This window comes from Leptopilina heterotoma, unplaced genomic scaffold (genome assembly GCF_015476425.1).
Source record: "Leptopilina heterotoma isolate Lh14 unplaced genomic scaffold, ASM1547642v1 Lhet_0, whole genome shotgun sequence".
Classification (NCBI taxonomy): Eukaryota; Metazoa; Arthropoda; class Insecta; order Hymenoptera; family Figitidae; genus Leptopilina; species Leptopilina heterotoma.
This window is the reverse complement of record NW_025110811.1, coordinates 2,093,254-2,112,865: the sequence shown is the minus strand read 5'-3', so window position 1 is coordinate 2,112,865 and position 19,612 is coordinate 2,093,254. Positions and strand designations below refer to the sequence as shown.

Here is a 19,612-nt window from a genome sequence, read left to right as displayed (position 1 = left end):
AATTGAATTCTTGGGAAGAACTTTATTTTTTTTTAAACAATTGAATCCTTTCTACGAATTTTAATAAAAATTTTAAGAATAATTAATTTTTCGAGGAATTTGATTAAACTAGTATTAAAAATAATTGAAATTTATTATTTATGAAAATAATTGAATTCTTAAGAAGAAAATTGTAAAAAAAATTTGTAAATACTTAAATTCCTGTGAAATTTTTATTATTTATGAAAATAATTTAACATTTGCGTAGAATTTTATCAAAAATTTTTTTTAAATAATTGAATTCTTCTGGAAAATTTTATTAAAATAGTAGATATTGAAAATCATTAAATTGTGGAATGTTTTCTTTTTAATATAATTGAAATTTGGCCAAGAATTTTATTAAAATTTTTTAAAATAATTGAATTTCAGAGAAGTTTATAGAATTGTATTAAAATTTTTGAAAATAATTGAATTTCAGAGAAATTTATAGAATTGTATTAAAATTTTTTGAAAATAATTGAATTTCACAGAAATTTATAAAATTGTATTATTTATAAAGATAATTGAAAATTTGTCTCGAATTTAAAAACAAAAAATTTCGAAACATAATTAAATTTCTTTCCTTGATTTCCCTGACCTGTGGCAACTCTGCTTGTGTAGTAAAAACTCTATGCAATAAAATATTCAATATAGCATCGTTGGATTAACTATAAACGAAAAGTCTAAGGTTCCCTTAAAACCTTTTGTCGTCTTGAAGGATGAAAGAAGAGATAGTAAGTGATCATTATCGCAACACCGATAACATATGGAAGAAGACATAAAATTGGAAGAACGCAATTATAGCAAATACCATTTAAACAGAAACAAATTGTTCTCTGTGATGGTGTTAAAATGAAAAGCACGCAGACTATCATATTCTCGATAATACATACGGTATAATAAATAAAATGTCTCATGTACGTACTGCTCTCGTCAAAATTTACGTACGCAAAATTGTAAACGAAACCAAATAAAAATGAAAAACATGTTGAATTAAAACGTTCAATTAGAGATAGATTTGCGTGTGGTGGTTTCTCACGATTTCTGCAAAATTCCGTTGTGCCATGAGAATCCTTGATTATCCACATTGTCATCGAAAACCAATGGACAACAATGAAAATTATCGTGCACACTGTTGACAACATCAATGTTGTCGCAAATGTTATGATTCTTGAAACTGAAATTAAGACACATTTTTTTTTTAATAATTGGATTTGAAAATTGAATTTAAAAAATGAATTTAAAACTTGAATTTGAAAATTAAATTGAAAAATTTGTTCACATTAAAATCATACCTGTAATCAAAAGATGCCACAAAAATTGTAAAACAGTTCCAGTATTTCCAATATTCAACTTATCATTCTGAGCTAAACGAATACTGCAATTATAAGATGCCATTGACCATCCCATGCTAATGAAAGAACTCACAATGCATAAAATTTGATGTATCACTGGAAAAGAGGAAAAAATTCTTAAAAATTCACAATAAATCAAAAATTAGAAAATAATATTAATATAAATTAATTATTTGAAATTACAAGTAATTGAGAATTGGCCTTGGTAGTTTGTCAAAATAATTGCACACTGTAGCACTTGTTGAGGTGCCGTTTCCAAAAAACATTCTAAAATCGTTATCAGTGCAATGTCCTCATTTTCCTTAACCATTCTCAAATAATTCTGCTTTTGTCCAGCAGTGTCTTCTGATTTTTGACATTTTCTCGATGCCAAACCATATCTCAAGGCAGTCCAATAACGTCTCAATGGAGCAACTTGGAATATTATTGACGATATTGTTCCAAATATTCGCGAACAATTCCAAGGTCGTTTCTCCTCCGAGGAAGTTTCCAAAAGTTTCTAAAGAAAAAAAAGACCAAAATTTTTAAAGAAAAACATAATTCCTTCAAATAGTTTTACCAGTAGCAGGATAATTAATTTTTAAAAAAAAGTATCTTTAAGTCTAAAATAAGTAGTCAAAAAGTAGCTATAAAAAAATTTTTACAACAAAAAAAGTTGTTTTCGATATTTTTTCTAATTTTCATCAAAAATATTTACTTTTTTCTAATTTTTTGCTAATAACTTCAATTCGAAACTTTTTGAAAAAAATCCAATTATTAAGTTCTAAATTTAAATTTTAAATTCCTCAAAAATACTATTTTTAAAAGTGAAAAATAAAATTCGATTTATTTCAATTAAATTTGACAAAAATTTCCAAATAATTAGAAAATTAATTTAATCTTTTTTGAATGTATCTAAAATTTTTAATGAAATTTATTTTTGAATAAATCTTTATAAGAAAAATCTACGAGAATTCAATTACATAAATACAAAAATAAATAATTAATTAAATAATTAATAATTGATTATTTTTTAAAATTGAATTTTTAAAGTTTTTTAGTTTTATTAAAATTTAAAAAAAATTAATTCTTTCAAAGAATTTTAATAAAAGTTTTTAAAATAATTGCATTTTTCGAGAAATTCATTCAAAATAGTATTAAAAACAATTGAAATCCTGTTATGAGTTTTATTAAGAAAATAATTGACTTTTTGCGAATAAAAATAATTGAATTCTTCCAACGAATTTTATTAAAATTTCTTTAAAATAATTTGATATTGGCGAAGAATTTCATTATTTGGAAAAATAATTGAATTTTTGCAAAGAACTTTATTATTTTTTTTTTTATTAATTGAAACCTTACGACGAATTTTAATAAAATTTTTAAGAATAATTGCATTTTTTCGATGAATTCATTAAAAATAGTATTAAAGGATATTGAAATCCTGTAAAGAATTGAATTAATTATGAAAATAATTGAATTCTTGCAACGAATTTTATTAATATTAATTGAATTTCAGCGAAGAATTTCATTATTTGGGAAAATAATTGAATTCTCGCTAAAAAAATGTTCTTAAAAGTTTTGAAAAGAATTGAATCTTTTCAAAGAATTTTATTAAAGTTGTTGAATTGTTTCTAAGAGTTTTATTAAAATTTTTGAGAATAGTTTTTCTATTTTTATTATTAGGGGATTTAAAGGAGTGAAAATTCTAAAAAAAATAGAAAAAAATAGCTTCAAGTGTCACAAATTTAAAAAAATTATCAAAATTATAGAAAAACGTAAAAAAATAGTAACTAGTAGGTTTTAGTTAGTAGATGAGTGCAAAGCCTGTAGTAGTAATAAATAATTCAAAAAGTGGTAGTAATTAAAAACGAGTAATTAAATAGTAAGCAAATAAAATTAGGAAATAAGGAGTAAGATCTACTGTGTACCAAGTAATATTTTTAACACAATGAGACCAAAAAACAAAGGAATAAATCAGATTAATTACCTCTCGATCTTGTTGACGCATTCTATAGCTAACGGCATTGTTTATGAGAGATGGAACTAAGATAACAATAATTGTGCTCGCAAAATAACTGTACTCATTAATGACAATATAATGCCGAGCGACATTAATATCAGAAATAATGTCAATAATGTGGGTAATTATTGGCATAACAAGAAAAAACACATCACAATTGGAAACTCTTGCTTTTTTCGATGGCATGTCAGTCACATCCAATTTTGCCGTCGAACACGGAGATTCTTCAATTTCCATCTCCTCCGCGTTACTTAATTTTTCACAAGTCATTATTTATTATGATTTTTGTAAAAATCTACTACTAATTTTAAGCAATTAAATAAAAAATGCACTAACTACTACGAAAAAAACAAGCAGTAAACAAACAACTGTAAACACAGAGTTTGGAAACTCAACAGAAAATAAAAAAGACGCTTCTTGTTGTTTGGCATTTGTGACGCGTTCTCTGATTGGTTATTTTTTTTCAAAAATCCATCCAATTAACGGCTGGGAAATATTTACATTATGCTTTCTATATCTTTCTTTGTCTTTCTCATTGCTTTTTATAAAGGTGGAAGAGAGACGAATGCCAACCTGTGAATCGACCTTTATGAATATTACAATTCTAGGATTAAGGAACAAATAACTATTAAAAGAAGAATAATATTATAAAAAACATAGTAATTTTGATTAGTGATTTTCTTATATATTTTATAAACAATACTAAATTATTATTTTTTATTAAAATTAATTTTTCAAACATCAAAATCAACTTTGCCGCCATTTTGAAAATCAGAAGGAGAGAAACTTGTCCAAAAAGGAGACTATTTCCTGTTTGTAGACTCCCATGTTTTCACTTCATCTTTAATTACTGTGGTTTTTAATATTTTTACTTTTAAAATAATTATTATTATATATTTTTGTATTTTTCCATTCTTGTTTTATATTATTTTTCCTCTACGTAAGACGTTATATTTATTATAAATGCAAAACGTCATTAGAATATTTTTCAAGAAGGCATGGCCGACACTGGAATGAGCTTGGATGACATAATTAAAAAATCAAAACCATCAGCAATGAAAGGCAGAGGGTAAGAAAAGTGTTTATTTTTTCCATTATTTACTTTCTATTCGGTAAATATGCGCAGTCGCTTTTTATTAAATTGAAATACTTTTCATGTGAAACATTTAGATGTTATTTGTTTGTGCATACAAATATTGTTGAACAACAATTTTGTCGCAGTAAATTCACTGAACATATAAACTGAATAAAATAGTTACAAGTTAGTTGTTAACATTGTTATTGTGTATCTTCAAAATTTCTGATATTCAAGAATAAATTATTGCATTTATTTTTCTGTAAAATATAAGCAAATTTGTTAGGTTATTTTTAATGTTGTTTTGTGTTTTTATTTATTAGTATAAATGGTATATAAATAAACTTTTGATACTTTTCTTTTCAATAACAGCGTTGCCTGTAAAAGTCAGAGAAATTTAATCGGAATCCGGGAAAATTATTGTTTTCTAAAGTTATTGTGCTTATTCTTTAAATCTAATTTCAATTAATAATTTTAGTTAGAAATATTAAAAGAAATTGAATTTTGGAGCAGTTACAAATTTTTTATAGATTTTTTCGCAATAATTGAATCATTTTCATAAATAATCAAATTTTTTACATGGATTCAATTATTTTTATATAAATGATAAAATTCTTTATAGGTTTTCAATTATTTTCATATAAATAATGAAATTCTTTATAGGTTTTCAATTATTTTCATATAAATAATTAAATTCTTTATAGGTTTTTAATTCTTTTCGTAAATAATAACTCATCGCAGAATTTCTTTTGTTTTTAATACAATTTTAATAAAATTCCTCAAAAATGTAATTTTTAAAATTTTTATTAAAATTCACCGAAAGAATTCAGTTATTTTAAAAAACTTTGCTATAATTTATTAATTAGAATTTAATTAAGTATTATTATTAATACCTACATTTTTAATTAAATTTCTTGAAAGAATTAAATTATTTTCAAAAATTTTAATAAAATTCTTGCTAAAATTTCAATTATTTTTCAAATCTTTTCTCAATTCAATGATTAATAAAATCCGTTGCAAAAATTCTATTGTTTTCAAAATTAATATAATTCTTTACAGGATTTCAATTATTTGAAATAATGTTAATAAAATTCGTTGCAATTATTTTCATAATTAACAAAATTCTTTATAGGATTTCAATTATTTTTAATACAATTATAATTATTTTCTTCAAGAAAGTTTAATTATTTAAAAAAATTTAAATAAAATTCTTTGCAAGAATTCAATTATTTTTCTAATTAATAAAATTCTTTACAACATTTCAATTATTTTTTAAAATATTAATAAAATTCGTTACAATAATTCAATTATTTTCATAATTAATAAAATTCTTCACAGGATTTCAATTATTTTAAAAAATTTTAATAAAATTCGTCTCAAGAATTCAATTATTTTCATAATTATAATAAAATTCTTCACAGGATTTCAATTATTTTAAAAAATTCTTTGCAAGAATTCAATTATTTTCATAATTAAAAGAATTCTTCACAGGATTTCAATTATTTAAAAAAATTTTAATAAAATTCATCTCAAGAATTCAATTATTTTCAAAAGTATAATAAAATTCTTCGCAGAAATTCAATCAAATATAAATTTTAGTTAAAATTTTAAATAATAATTGAATATTAAACTCAATAAATTTGAATTAGTATAAATGTTTACTTATTTCAATTATTGACTAATTTTTTGCTTTGGAATTAGCAGATTTTACTAATAAATAGTCGTTTCTACTAATTTAATAGTAAAATTTACTCTCGAATTTACTAATTCGAAAGCAAAAAGTCAGTCACTATTTCCAATTAGTAATAAACATTTTTACTAAATCAAATTTAGAGAAAAAATTTGTGAATTTTTAGAAATAGTTGAATCTTGAAAAGGTTTCAAATTAGAATCTTTAAAAGTTTAAATTTTTCATACTTTTAACTAAAAATTATGTAGATTTAATTTTTTTTTAAAAAAGTTTTATTGAATTTTTGTTAAAAGTTATTTGAAGTTTTTATTTTCTAATATATATTTGATTGAAGAATTTCCGAATAATCGAAATTTCGTAAAATTGAATTGTACAAATGGATTTGAAAATTCTCAAAGAACTTTTTCGAAAAATTATTAAAAATGATAGATTTAAAGAAGAATTTTAGTTAAAAATTCTAGAAAATAATAATTAAATTGAAATAATGAAAATAATTTTTAAGAATTTACAGTTACAATATTTTTATAATATACAAGTTTATAAGTTGTTCTTATATGTTGTTCAATTTCAAAAAAAGTTGAGATATTTGAATTTGAAATTTTCGAAAATCTTAATTCTTATATGAAAAAATAATAATTAAATATTTATTTAAAAAAGAAGTTGTAGAATATTTTTCTGCGTAATAATTTTTTAGACTGAATCAGAATATTTTTTCGAGTCAGGGAAAAAGTAGATTTATTTTCTTTCTAAAGACAAAATTGAATTTCAGTGGTCGACATGGAACAGTACCAACGAGAGGTGGTGGAGTCCATGGTCGTGGAATTACCCAAAATAGAGGCGCTCGTATTAATGGATCAATTCGTGGACGTGGAAATGGAGGCGTTACAGATGCTAGATTTAAAATAATTCAAAAGAATAGACTGAAGATGACTGATGCTCGTGATAAATTAGCCGAGATCGCTAAACAAAGTGATGCACGATTGAAAATCGATAAATTAAGAGCGACACAATTTAAGAAAATTGATCCATTCTTATCGATTGCAAGGAAAACTGGTCGTAATGGTAGAATTACACTATCAACAAATAAAGTACCACAATTCAATGATATTTCTCATAGTGTGCCAAATACTTTTGTACAACAATCGAGGAGAACAGTGGGATTCAGACCACCATTGGAGCCGAATTATGTTAATAACATATCAATGGAATTTGACGATGGTATGAATATTTCATATTCTTTCTCTCTAGATAGATTTTTTTCATTATTTTATTCAATATAATATACATTTTGTTTTTATTTTATTATTTATTAGATGAGATTTTATTTATTGTGTTTACTATTAGATTATATAATGGATTCACCGCCATTGAGGAGAACTGTTAATAATGAGTATGCTCCGTCACTTCCACCACCGCCTCCTGTTTTTAACATTAAACCAGCAACACCATATACGTGGGTTAAACCTTCGAGTTCGTTAGGGAAAAATTCAGTGGCCAGAAAACAGGAATCAGAGAGACCAAGAGACTTTAAAGTTATTGCCCACACCTCAATGGTAAGTCATTTTTATTTTTTTATGAATAACATTTGAAACATTAAATAAATAATTATATAGTTATTATAATTATAATTGTACAGGATTCGTACTCATTTACTAAAACCTACTATTTAGTACTTTTTTTACGATCTGCTATTATTCTAAAAAATTTTATTACAATTCTTTACAAAGAAATTATGAAAAAAAATATTAGTCTTTTGATAAATTATAATTAAAATTTTTTGAATTCAGTAAAATTCCCTTAAATTATTTAAAAAGATTAAATTAAATTTGCAATTGATTCAAGATTTTGTTAAATTTAATTGAAATAAATTTTATATTGTAAAGAATTTTATTTTCTCACTATTAAAAATTATTTTTAAATAATTTTTGATGAAGTCTTTTTGATGAATTTGAACAAAAAATTGGAAAATAATTGAACTTTAGAAAAACTGAGAATTGAAGTTATTAACAGAATAAAAGGAAAGTAAATATTTTTTATGTAAATCAGAAAAATACTGAATCAGTCTTAAGGCTACTTTTTGATACATTTTCTAAAAGTAATTATCGAGTGCGAAGACTGAATTATATCGTTTACAATTCTAAATTTTTCTACTCTCTTTCTTTCAGTCTAAACCTGCTAATTCGTACAGGGAGGAGTGGTCATTTGGATCAAAATCGAGAACCATTTTGTCAGATAATGCTGGCGATAGTAAATATTATGATTCAAGAAGTCACAGGGAAGTTGGAATAAAAGCTCGACTTGACACTTCTCCAGTCAAGTCACGAACTATTGCAGCGCCTCAACAGAAAATGATTACCACACACACCACAGGTTATCGAATTGTAGTGTCAAATTTACAGCCAAATGTCACACAAGAAGACATTAAGGTATTTTTATTGTCTAATAAAATACCTTTTCATGAGATGAGAATGTAAAAACAAAAAAATGAGAAAATTTACTTTTTAAAATACTTGAATTGAAAATTTCTTTTTAGGAACTCTTTGAAGATGTTGGAGAACTGCTTGTGTCTAGATTAGTGCGTCCAGGAACTGCGGAAGTTATTTATAAGACTTTAAAAGACGCAACAAAAGCGGTTGAGACCTATCACAACAGGCAACTTGATGGACATCCTATGAAATGTTTATTAGTCAATGCGAGACCAAGAAACAATCCTACTGGACCAGCGGTCAGACCATTAACAGAGTAAATAATCGAATTTCGTTTTCCTAAACTTTGTCTATTTTTAGTTACACTAAAAATTATAAATTGTGACCCGCTCCAAAAAAAGGTTCCTAACAAATATTTTTACATTTGCATTTTTAAAATGAAAGCACACAAAGAGGATCCTTTTAATAAAAAAATGGCGTATTTTAGCATTATATTAGAACCAGATGAGTCAATTTTCTTGCTGATTTGGTGTCGAAATGATGCAAAATCAATTAAGTACAGAGCGTAAAGCGTAAGATCTTCATTTCTTATGCGACAAGTGATGTGCACAGTTTTATGGGGCGCATGATTTCACCCAAATTACTATTTACAAAAATAATTTAATTATTTCGTGAAATTTTATTAAAAATTAGAAAATAATTGAATTCTTTCGTGAAATTTTATTAAAATTTTGTTAAAAACAATTGAATTTTTTCAAAAAATTTTATTTTATTTTATTTTATTTTTTATTTATATTTTATTTTATTTTATTTTATTTATTAAAATAATTTAATTCTTCCAAAGAATGTTGTTATTTATATAAAAATAATTTAATTCTTGCGAAGAATTATATAAAAATTTTTGAAAATATAAACAATAATAATTAATTTTGTACTTAATTAGTGAATTTTAAATATTTTGGATATGAAATTATTTTTAAATTTATATTTGAAAATAAAAAAGCTTGTAATTTACAAAGTGAATATTATAATTTGTGTGAAATCATGTGCTCCAAAAAATACTGTAAAAATAACATAAACACAGCCTTAAAATAATTTTATATTCCTTTTCTTTGGATCGCGGCACAATTATTAAAAATAACAATAATTACAATCAAATTAAAAATTAAATTCTAATTGCAGATCTAGAAGAGGTACTGGATACGTTCAACCTAGTTTAGGAGCAGTTCACAGGGCGTTATTCGAAGATTAATTTTCAAAACCAAGAAAAAGTGCTTGTAATCAATTCATTTTTTGTTTTTTAAGAAAGTAAGTTTTTCGATACAGTTTTTATAATTTGCAGCCAAGAAACATCAAAACTTTAGCTGTATATACATATACACAAATAATTTTGTTTATATCAGAATTTTTTTTTAATTTATAATGAAACCGATTAGATTATAGTATAGATCTTGAAAAAATTAAAGAATTTCAATTCTTTAAAGGAAAAAAAAAATATTAATTTAGTTCTAGTTTTTATGAATTTTTATTCAATCAATATTTAAAAAACAAACAAGCAAAATTTTTTTCATTCATAAAATCATAATATATATATATATATTTCCATACATTAATTTTATAATTTTTGAAATTATTCACTAATTTTTAGTTTGTAATTAGATTTCTTTTGCTTATGGATGTTTTTCTTTTTTGAAATCAAACAATTTGTTACAAATTTATTTTAGCTATATTACGTATCTAATGTTGGAAATAAAGTAAAAATGAAAAAAAACTACTTATTTTTGTAATAATTTCAAATTTACCTTGTATTTGAAATTGATGAACATTTTTTCGATGATTTGGAAATTCACGAATTTTTTTAGGTTTTCGTAAAATTTATGAAAATTTTAATAATTTCTAAAAATTACAATTTTAGAATTCTAATTCTGAATTTAATTATTTTCTACAATTTTCAACTAAACTTCATCTCTGAATCAATGAATTTAAAGAATTTTCCAAAAGTTCTTCTAGAATTCAATTATTTAAATACATAAACTCAATTTTTTATAATAATTGTGACTCTCCATAGTTTTTTCTTAAGTTATTAAGATATAATATTTTCAAAAAATTATAATAAAGAAATTCTTACAATTATTTTTTTTTAAATATTTTAAAATAGTTTTTCAATTTTGAAAAATTTCCAAACAATTAAAATTTAGTAAAATCTTTTAAAAATAATTGAATTTTTGAAAAGTATAAATAAAAATGATCAAATTTTTGAAGAATTTTAATTATAAACAGGACCATGATTTCTCAAAAATTTTAATAAGCCCAAAAAGTAAATTTTGAATTTTAAAAAATGATTACAAAACAATTCTAATAATTAGTTTTTAAAAATATTTTATTAATGTAATTTTTCGAAAATATTTGTATTTCTTAAAAGAATTTTTGTATAATTTAAAAAAACTAACGAATTTTTTGATGAATTTTAATTAAAAATTTTGAACATTATTTTAATTAACATTATTTTTTTAATTATTTTCAAAATTTAAATTTTTATTTTCTTATGTTGGTATTTGCTGTCAATGTAAATGCCGTGTTCTGATTGGTTGCCATTGAATATAGGTTAGAAATCCCAACAATTTGGAAAATTTGGAATATCGCCAAGAAAATCTTTAAATTCCAAACATTTTATCCATTTAATTAATTGTCAAAATTGTAGGTCAATTGATTGCCAAGTAAGAATTTCAAAGAAAAAAATGATCGCTTCGAATTTATTGTTTTTGAAGCTTATGAAGAAAAATTATTTCAATAAATGGGTCAAATCCAGGAGAAAGTTTCTGGAGTGGAAAATATTGATTTTCCCGATTTTCCACATAGAGATAGATTTTTTTGATATTCTCTTGAAAATTACATAAAGAAAAAAGAGGAAAATTAAGAATATAGAAGAAATCAAAGGAGATTTTGAGAGATTTGAAAATATTAAATTACACAAAAGACACGAACGAAGAACTCGTGACTTTGTAAAGCTTTGCAATAAGTGTTTTTCATTGGTCTGTGTTTTGAGATTAACCTCCAGATGATGTAGTCTTTTGAAAACTATTTTCCAGTTTGAAAACGTCACATTTATTGCTCCATCATCATACGAGCACAATCTATTTGACCTTTAGAACTTGAATCTCTTTCTAGTTTTCACCCGGAAGAGGAAAATACATAAAAATGGTGAGTTATTTCTAAAAAATTAATTATTTTTATGGTATTTTTAGAAATATTTTAGGTAATTCTTGGTATAAATTTTCTTGTTTTTACAAAATAAATTTTTAATATGAGTGTGTAATGAATAACCTTGTTCTAATTAATGATTATTTGTAATTAACTATATCACGGGTTAAATTAACATATCTCGGAATATTCATATTTTATAGCCTTGTGTTAATTTTTATTAATTTTACATTAATCTATTTTAGTTAATTGAATTATTAATTACACTCTTTGGAATTCAGAAAACGTGGTTTGGAGCAAGTTATGAAAGTAGATGCAACAATTGAAATTTAACATTGACGTTCATTTATTTTTGATACAGATAATAAAAAGAAAATTACAATTGTTGCTTAATTTACAATTTTAGAAAATTGATACATAATTTATTTCTGTATGAAGATATTGTTGTATTTCTGTACATAAAAATATTATTATTCCTCTTAATTTTGTTTATATTATTTGTATATTTTATTATTTTGTTAAAAAAAGGCGGAACCAATAAATGTCGTTGTCACGGGAGCAGCAGGTCAAATTGCTTATTCTTTGCTGTATCAATTGGCAGCTGGCACCGTTTTTGGACCAAATCAACCGATTAATTTACGTTTACTGGACATTCCTCCGATGATGGAAGTTTTGAAGGGTGTCGTTATGGAATTAGAAGATTTGGCACTTCCTCTCCTGAGAGGTAACACAAATTTTTCCTAATTCAATAATTTTTAATATCTACTATTTAAATAAAAAGATATTCCCAAAAGAATTTAATAATTTAAAAAAAAATGTTTATGAAATTCTTCACAAACATTCAATTATTTATATAAATAAAAAAAATTTCACAGGAATTCAATTATTTAAAACAGACTTTTCCTAATATTTTTCGAAAAAAAAACAATTATTTAAACAGATTTTTAAAAAATTCTTCTCAAGAATTCAATTATTTTTATAAATAACAAAATTCTTCTCAAGAATGCAATTATTTAAAAAACTTTATTAATGTTCGGTGACAAAAATTCAATTATTTTCATTAATATTAAAACTCTTCGCAGGATTTAAATTATTTATAATATAATTTTAAATTAATTTCTCTAAAAACGCAATTATTCTTAAAAATTTGAATAAAATTCTTCGAAAACTGCAATTATTTGAAAAAATTCAATATAATTTATTTCTCAGAGTGTAATAATTATTTTTAATTCATTTTTAATTACATTTCTTGAATGAATTTAATTATTATCAGAAATTTTAATGCAATTCTTTGTAAAAATTCAATTTTTTAAAAAAATGTTGCCAAAGTTCTTTATAAGAATTCAAATTTAAGAAATATTCAATTCTTTAGATAAATTATTTATTATATAAATCAATTCTTATTAGAAAGTTCTATAGAACTTTCTAATAAGAATTGATTTAGAATTGAATAAAATATAATGATTAAAGTTTTGAATAATTTTATTAAAAAATTTCAAGAAAAAAATGATTGAATTTTGAAAGAATTACTTTTGTAATTTTTAGAAATAGTTAAATTTCAAAAATGCGTTACATTGAAATAGTTTGAAATATTTTAATTCCTGTAGACAAAATAAATTGGTATTTAAATATTTATTTTAAATAATTATTCTATTTTTGAATGTAATTAAGAAATTATAAAAAAAATTGAGTCAAGTTTAATTTTTCGATAGCTATTTTTTTAATACTTTTTTAAATACTTTTATCATTCTTTGTCCTACTTTTTGCTATTTTTTAAAATTAGAGTACGAAGCCTGTTATTAGAAAATTTTTCTTTTTTAATCAACGTTTTGATTTTTCTACTTTTGTTTTCTAAAGACGTTCTACCAACTGCTGAACCAGCGGAAGCTTTTAAGGATGCTGCAGCTGCATTTTTAGTCGGTGCAATGCCCCGCAAACAAGGAATGGAACGGAAAGATCTTTTGTCAGCAAATGTGAAAATATTCAAAGTACAAGGCGAAGCACTCGATCAATTTGCGCGAAAAGACGTAAAAGTTTTAGTCGTTGGTAATCCAGCAAATACAAATGCATTAATTTGCTCTCATTATGCGCCATCGATTCCTAAGGAAAATTTCACGGCAATGACGAGATTGGATCAAAATCGTGCCCAAGCTGCTTTAGCAGCACGTCTTGGTGTTCAGGTGATTGACAAAGAATTACCATTAATTTAATTAGAAACTGGTAATTTAATTTTAATTAAATTATCAGTTAATTTGCTTTTAATAAGTAACTGATAATTATTTAAAAAAAAACAGGTCGATAAAGTGCAAAATGTGATAATTTGGGGAAATCACAGTTCCACTCAATATCCAGACGCAGCGCATGCAACAGTCACACTCTCATCGGGTACAAAACCAGTTGTGGACGCAGTGAATGACAATGATTGGTTGAATGGAAATTTCTTGGAAACTATTCAGAAACGTGGAGCAGCCGTTATAGCGGCCAGGAAAATGTCATCGGCTATGTCGGCGGCCAAAGCAGCTGGTGATCATATGCGAGACTGGTGGATGGGAACGAAACCCGGACAATGGGTCAGCATGGGAGTTGTTTCAGATGGAAGCTATGGAATTCCTAAGGACGTTGTCTTCTCCTTCCCAGTCACTATTCAAAATAAACAATTTAAAATAGTGCAGGTAAATAGACAAAGAAAATCCTACGAATAAAATAAATACTATTAATAGAATGATCAGGATTGCCAAAGATCAGGGAATTCAGGAAAAATCAGGAAAAGTAGAGTAGGTCAGAGAAATAAGGGGAAAGTAAGAGATTTTTTATCAAAAGTACTGGAAACATTAATCATTAAATTTCTAGAATTCATATGAAAATTCTGTGAAGAATTTAAATTAGAATTTAAATTAAATAAATTAATTTAAATATAAATTTATATGATTTTATCACTAGGTTGTTTTATTAAATATTTAAATATAATTTATTAAATTATTCTGAATTTTTATCTCTTTTTTTTGTTTGCTTCAAAAACTATTAAATTCGAATTTTAAAAGAGTTGCGTTTACAATTTTCATAAATAGATGAACTTCAAAAGGTTTTAATTTGAAATTTTATAAATTTTCAATTTTGAATGAATTTATTCAGAAATTTTAATGAACTTAGATTTTTGAAAAATTTAATAATTCAAATTCTTCTGCAACTAGTTAAGTTTTTCAATATATATAAGTTTTTAATTATTTATTAAAAATTAATGGATTTATTGAAGAATTGAAAAAAATTGAAATTTGGAGAAGTTACAAATAATTGCAACAATTGAATTATTTTCAAAAGTAATAAAATTTTTTGAAGAAATTTTATTAAGTTCAGAAATATTTGAAAATAATTATTTTCATAAATAATAAAATTCGCCGAATTTCAATTATTTTTAATACAATTTTAATCGAATTCTTCGAAAAATGTAATTGTTGTTAAAAATTTTGCTAAAATTCTTTGCAAGTATTTAATTATTTTCACTATTAATGAAATTCTTCACAGGAATTTAATTATTTAAAAAAATCTTCGTATAATTCTTTGCAAGCATTCAAATATTTTCAATAATAATAAAAATTCTTTACAGGATTTAAATTATTTTTAATACAATAATTGTAATTATTTTCCTCAAAAGAATTTAATTATTTTCAAAACTCTTAATAAAGAATTCTTCTCAGGAATTCAATTATTTGAAAAAATATTTTAAAAATTCGTTGCAAGAATTCAATTATTTTTAATACAATAATAATTATTATCCTCAAAAAAATTTAATTATTTTGAAAATTCTTAAGAATTCTTCTCAGGAATTCAATTATTTTCAAAAACAATAAAAATTCTTCACAGGATTTCAATTATTTTTAAAATGAACTTCATCGAAAATTTAATTTTTTTTAAAAATTTTATTAAAATTCTTTAAAAGCAGAATTCAATTATTTAAAAATTTGTCAATATAATTCTTTATGAGAATTCAATTTTGAGAAACATTCAATTATTCATTAACTTTTTTTTATTTTTGTATTTAAATAATTGAATTCTTGTAAAATTTTCTAATAAAAATTGATTTAAGAATAAATTTCAGTCAAAATTTTAGATAATAATTGAATATTAAAAAGCATTGTAGCATCAATTGTTACAAATGATCAAATTTTGAAAAGATGTCAAATTAAAATCTTTAAAATTATGAATTTTTCATATTTTTAATTAACAATTCTGTAGAATTAATTTTTTTTTTTGAAAAGTTAAATTAAAATTTATTTTTGACCAATTTTCTCATTAATGTTCAATATTGTTTACAGAATTTGGCGATTAATGACTTCGCTAAAGAGAAACTTGATGCAACCTCGAAAGAGTTACAGGAAGAACGCGCTGAGGCAAATGACGTTTTACAAAAGTGACTAGATTGTCCAGAACCTGTTAAAGAATCACTGACAATATCCAAATTATAAAAAAAATTGCAGAGTTTAATGTAAAAAGTAATTCAAGATTCATTAGGTATAATATCTATTGTTGTATTATTGGTTGGAAAATTAGTAAAAAAAAAAATGTGTTACATGACATGGTGTTTTTCATTTTATTCCGCATTTCCAATAATTTTTTTTTATAAATTATTAATAAATAAATCAAATTAAAAAAAATTAATTTATTCTATATATGCATCAGCTAAATAGGCATTTCTTCTATAAAATAAAAATGAAGATGATTGCTTTTCATCGGCACATTTTATAGTTCCATTATATTTGGCTATTGCAATTAGCGGAATTATCATTTCTTTATTATTAATGTTATCGCCTCGACGAAATATGTTTAATTTTACTCTAATTCTTTTGTTACATTCCATTCTTTCCGAAATTATTTGTTCCATTTTAATGTATGCCGGATTTATAAAGTCATCAGTCTAAAAATAATAAATTTTAAGTTCTTTTCGAATATCTGGATTTCAAATTATTTATTTAAACAATATTCGAATATCTCGATTTCAAATTATTTATATTTTATAAATAGATTGAAATTCAGATATTCGAAAAGAACTTAAATTATAAATGAAAAATCATTTAAAAAATTGATTTTATAAAATTATTATAAGAAAAAAATTTACTTACTTTCAGTAAAGGACAATGTGAACTTGTAAACAAGTCTAAAAGTATTCGATACCATGATTTTTGAAAATTAGCGAATAAATTAATAAACAATTCTTGTCCAAAATGTGAAATCGTATTTAGACTGTACATTCGACAAAATTGAAAATTTTGGTCTATTTCTTTTCCAGAAGCAATAAAACGTATGTTTAAATGTCCCTGTTTATAAAGATCGAATAGAATTGATTTCAATAAAAAAATTTATAAATTATTATAATTTGGATTTTATGATTCCAAGAAGGATATTTTTCAATACATACCTCTAAAGATTCATCATTTGTAAAGTTCCACTTTAAAATTGTATCCGTAGAATTTAGAGTCGAATTATTTTCTTTTGAAATAGAAAGAAATTTAAAATCTTGACTTAAATAAATCTGATCTCGCCAAAGTTCTATTAATCCAATTTTAGTATTTTCAGGAAAAACTAAATTCATCTAAAAATAAACTGTAGGGTAAAATAAATACTGTACAAAGAAAATATGTAAAAAAGAAATTGCACAAAAAAAAAGCTTTGAAGAAAATTTTTTTGAACAAAATTCTTCTGAGAAATTCAATTATTTTCAATACAATTTGAATTAAATTTCTGGTAAAAAATTCAATTATTTTCAAGAGTTTTAATAAAAATTAAATTATTTTCAACAATTCTGATAAAATTCTTCGAAATAAATTCAATTATTTTATAAATTTTAAAATTTTTGTCAAGAAGTCAATTATTTTTGTAAATAATATAATTCTTCTAAGAAATTTAATTAATTTCAATACAGTTTTAATAAAACTTCAGGTTCAATTATTCTTAAAAATTGTAATAAAATTTTTCTAAATAATTCAATTTATTGTTCTCAAATATTTTTAATAAAATTCTTTGTAATATTTAATTATTTTCAAAATTTTTTAAATTAAAATTATTCTAAAAAATTACCTTATTTTTACAAAATTTAATTAAATTTTTCAAAAAAAAAAAAAAAAAAATTGTAATTATTTACAAAAACTCTAATAAAATTGATTAAAAGAATTTAACTTTCTATTAACAATTTTAGTATAATTTAATAGGAACATTATTAATTACAATTAATAATAGACACGATTATTTTGAAAACTTAAAAGAAATTCTTCATAAAATTAAATTATTTTCAAAAATGTTCAGTAAAAATTCTTTAAAAAACTTCAGTATTTTAAAGAATTTTAATAAAAGTCTTTTCAAGAATTAAATTATTTTCAGTACATCGAAAATTTAATTATTTCCGAAAATAATTGAATAAAATTATTCAAACTTTTTTAAATAATTAAATCCCTGCGAAAAAATTTATTATTTCTGCAAATAATTGAATTTTTGCAAAATTTAAAAAAATAATTGAAATTTTGAGAAGAATTTTTTGAATTTTTTGAAAATTGTATTTAAAATAAATTCTTAAAAACAATTCAATTATTTTAAAGAATTTTAATAAAAATCTTGCCAAGATTTCATTTAATTTGAATACAATTTTAATTACATTTTCACGAAAGAATTCAATATTATTTAAAACAATGTTGATAAAATTCTTGAACTGAATTTAATTCAATTATATATTATTTTCCAAAAAATTTAATACAAATCTTTGCAAGATTTGAATTATTTTCATAAATAATAAACAATTTTCAAAGTATTTCAATTTATTTCAAAAATTTTAATAAAATTCTTCCTAAAAATTCAATTATGTTCATGAAAAGTAAAATTCTTTTGAAAATTTCATTATTTTCAAGAATTTTAATAAAATTCTTCCTAAAAATTCAATTATCTTCATAAAAAAAAAATTCTTCTGAATACTTCAATTATTTTCATTAATAATAAAATTCTTCGAAGGATTTCAATTATTTTCAAAAATTTAAAACAAATTCTTATCAAAAATTCTTTTTTTTTATAAATAATTGAATTCTTTACAGAATTTCAATTATTTTAAAAAATTTGAAACAAATTTTGGTCAAGAAATCCTCTTGAAGTAAATTTCATCGCAAAAATTAAATTACTTTTTATAAATAATAAAATTCTTTGGATGATTTCAATTAATTCCGAAAATTTTGATAAAATTCTTCCTAAACATTCAATTATCTTCAAAAAAAGTAAAATTCTTTTGAAGATTTAAATTATTTTCTTAAATAATAATAACCTTCGGAGGATTTCAATTATTTTCAAAAATTTTAATAAAATTCAGAGGAGAATTTAATTATTTTCTAAAAATTTTAATAAAATTCAATATTTTTATTAAAGAAACTCCATTATTTAAAAGAAAATTCAAAGAAATTCTTTAAAAGAATTTAATTAAGATTTTTAAAAATTTGTAATAAAATTTTTCTCAAGAATTCGATTGTTTTCATAAATAATAAAATTCTGCGAACGAATTCAATTATTCTCAAATTTTTTGACAAAATTCTTTTCAAGAATTAAATGATTTTTAATACATTAATTTTTAAATTGAAAATATTTGATAAGAAAAATTATTAAAAAAGTTAGGAAACAAAAAACCAAACAACTAACTTCAAAACTGCGAACAGATTACCGGAATACAACGATTAATAATATAGAAGATTACAAAAAAAGTAACTCACCGGAAAATAAAGTGCATTAATGCAAATGTGCATTGATGAATAAAAACAAAAATAAATAGAAATTTTTGAAAAATCTGCAAAGAATTTAAACATTTTTACCAACTTTTCT

At 22.5% G+C, this 19,612-nt stretch overlaps 4 protein-coding genes across 5 annotated transcripts; 2 read left to right on the top strand and 2 right to left on the bottom strand.

The window, feature by feature from the left end:
* Positions 1-502: 502 nt before the first annotated feature.
* Positions 503-3,781, bottom strand: LOC122499225 (XK-related protein 4). The gene is made up of 4 exons (XM_043607464.1): positions 3,343-3,781; positions 1,557-1,872; positions 1,314-1,469; positions 503-1,195 (listed from the first exon to the last, which is right to left on the bottom strand). The coding sequence occupies exons 1-4, from the start codon at positions 3,643-3,645 to the stop codon at positions 702-704; spliced, it is 1,269 nt and encodes a 422-aa protein (XP_043463399.1). The 5' UTR covers positions 3,646-3,781; the 3' UTR covers positions 503-701.
* A 394-nt stretch (positions 3,782-4,175) lies between these two features.
* LOC122499150 (polymerase delta-interacting protein 3-like) lies at positions 4,176-10,340 on the top strand. Its single transcript, XM_043607337.1, has 6 exons — positions 4,176-4,444; positions 6,910-7,358; positions 7,485-7,693; positions 8,306-8,566; positions 8,674-8,882; positions 9,749-10,340. Exons 1-6 carry the CDS (start codon positions 4,374-4,376, stop codon positions 9,816-9,818), a joined length of 1,269 nt encoding a protein of 422 aa, XP_043463272.1. The 5' UTR covers positions 4,176-4,373; the 3' UTR covers positions 9,819-10,340.
* A 1,123-nt stretch (positions 10,341-11,463) lies between these two features.
* LOC122502844 (malate dehydrogenase, cytoplasmic) lies at positions 11,464-16,339 on the top strand. The gene is made up of 5 exons (XM_043613176.1): positions 11,464-11,767; positions 12,296-12,491; positions 13,625-13,947; positions 14,062-14,439; positions 16,081-16,339. Exons 1-5 carry the CDS (start codon positions 11,765-11,767, stop codon positions 16,177-16,179), a joined length of 999 nt encoding a protein of 332 aa, XP_043469111.1. The 5' UTR covers positions 11,464-11,764; the 3' UTR covers positions 16,180-16,339.
* On the bottom strand, positions 16,273-19,612 carry LOC122502916. 2 transcript variants are annotated; one of them, XM_043613296.1, is made up of 4 exons: positions 19,504-19,612; positions 17,181-17,354; positions 16,885-17,079; positions 16,273-16,679 (listed from the first exon to the last, which is right to left on the bottom strand). In XM_043613296.1, the coding sequence occupies exons 1-4, from the start codon at positions 19,594-19,596 to the stop codon at positions 16,425-16,427; spliced, it is 717 nt and encodes a 238-aa protein (XP_043469231.1). In that variant the 5' UTR covers positions 19,597-19,612; the 3' UTR covers positions 16,273-16,424. The 2 variants fall into 2 exon arrangements, with proteins under 2 accessions (XP_043469231.1, XP_043469301.1); XM_043613366.1 differs by having other exon boundaries at positions 17,181-17,365; positions 19,504-19,525.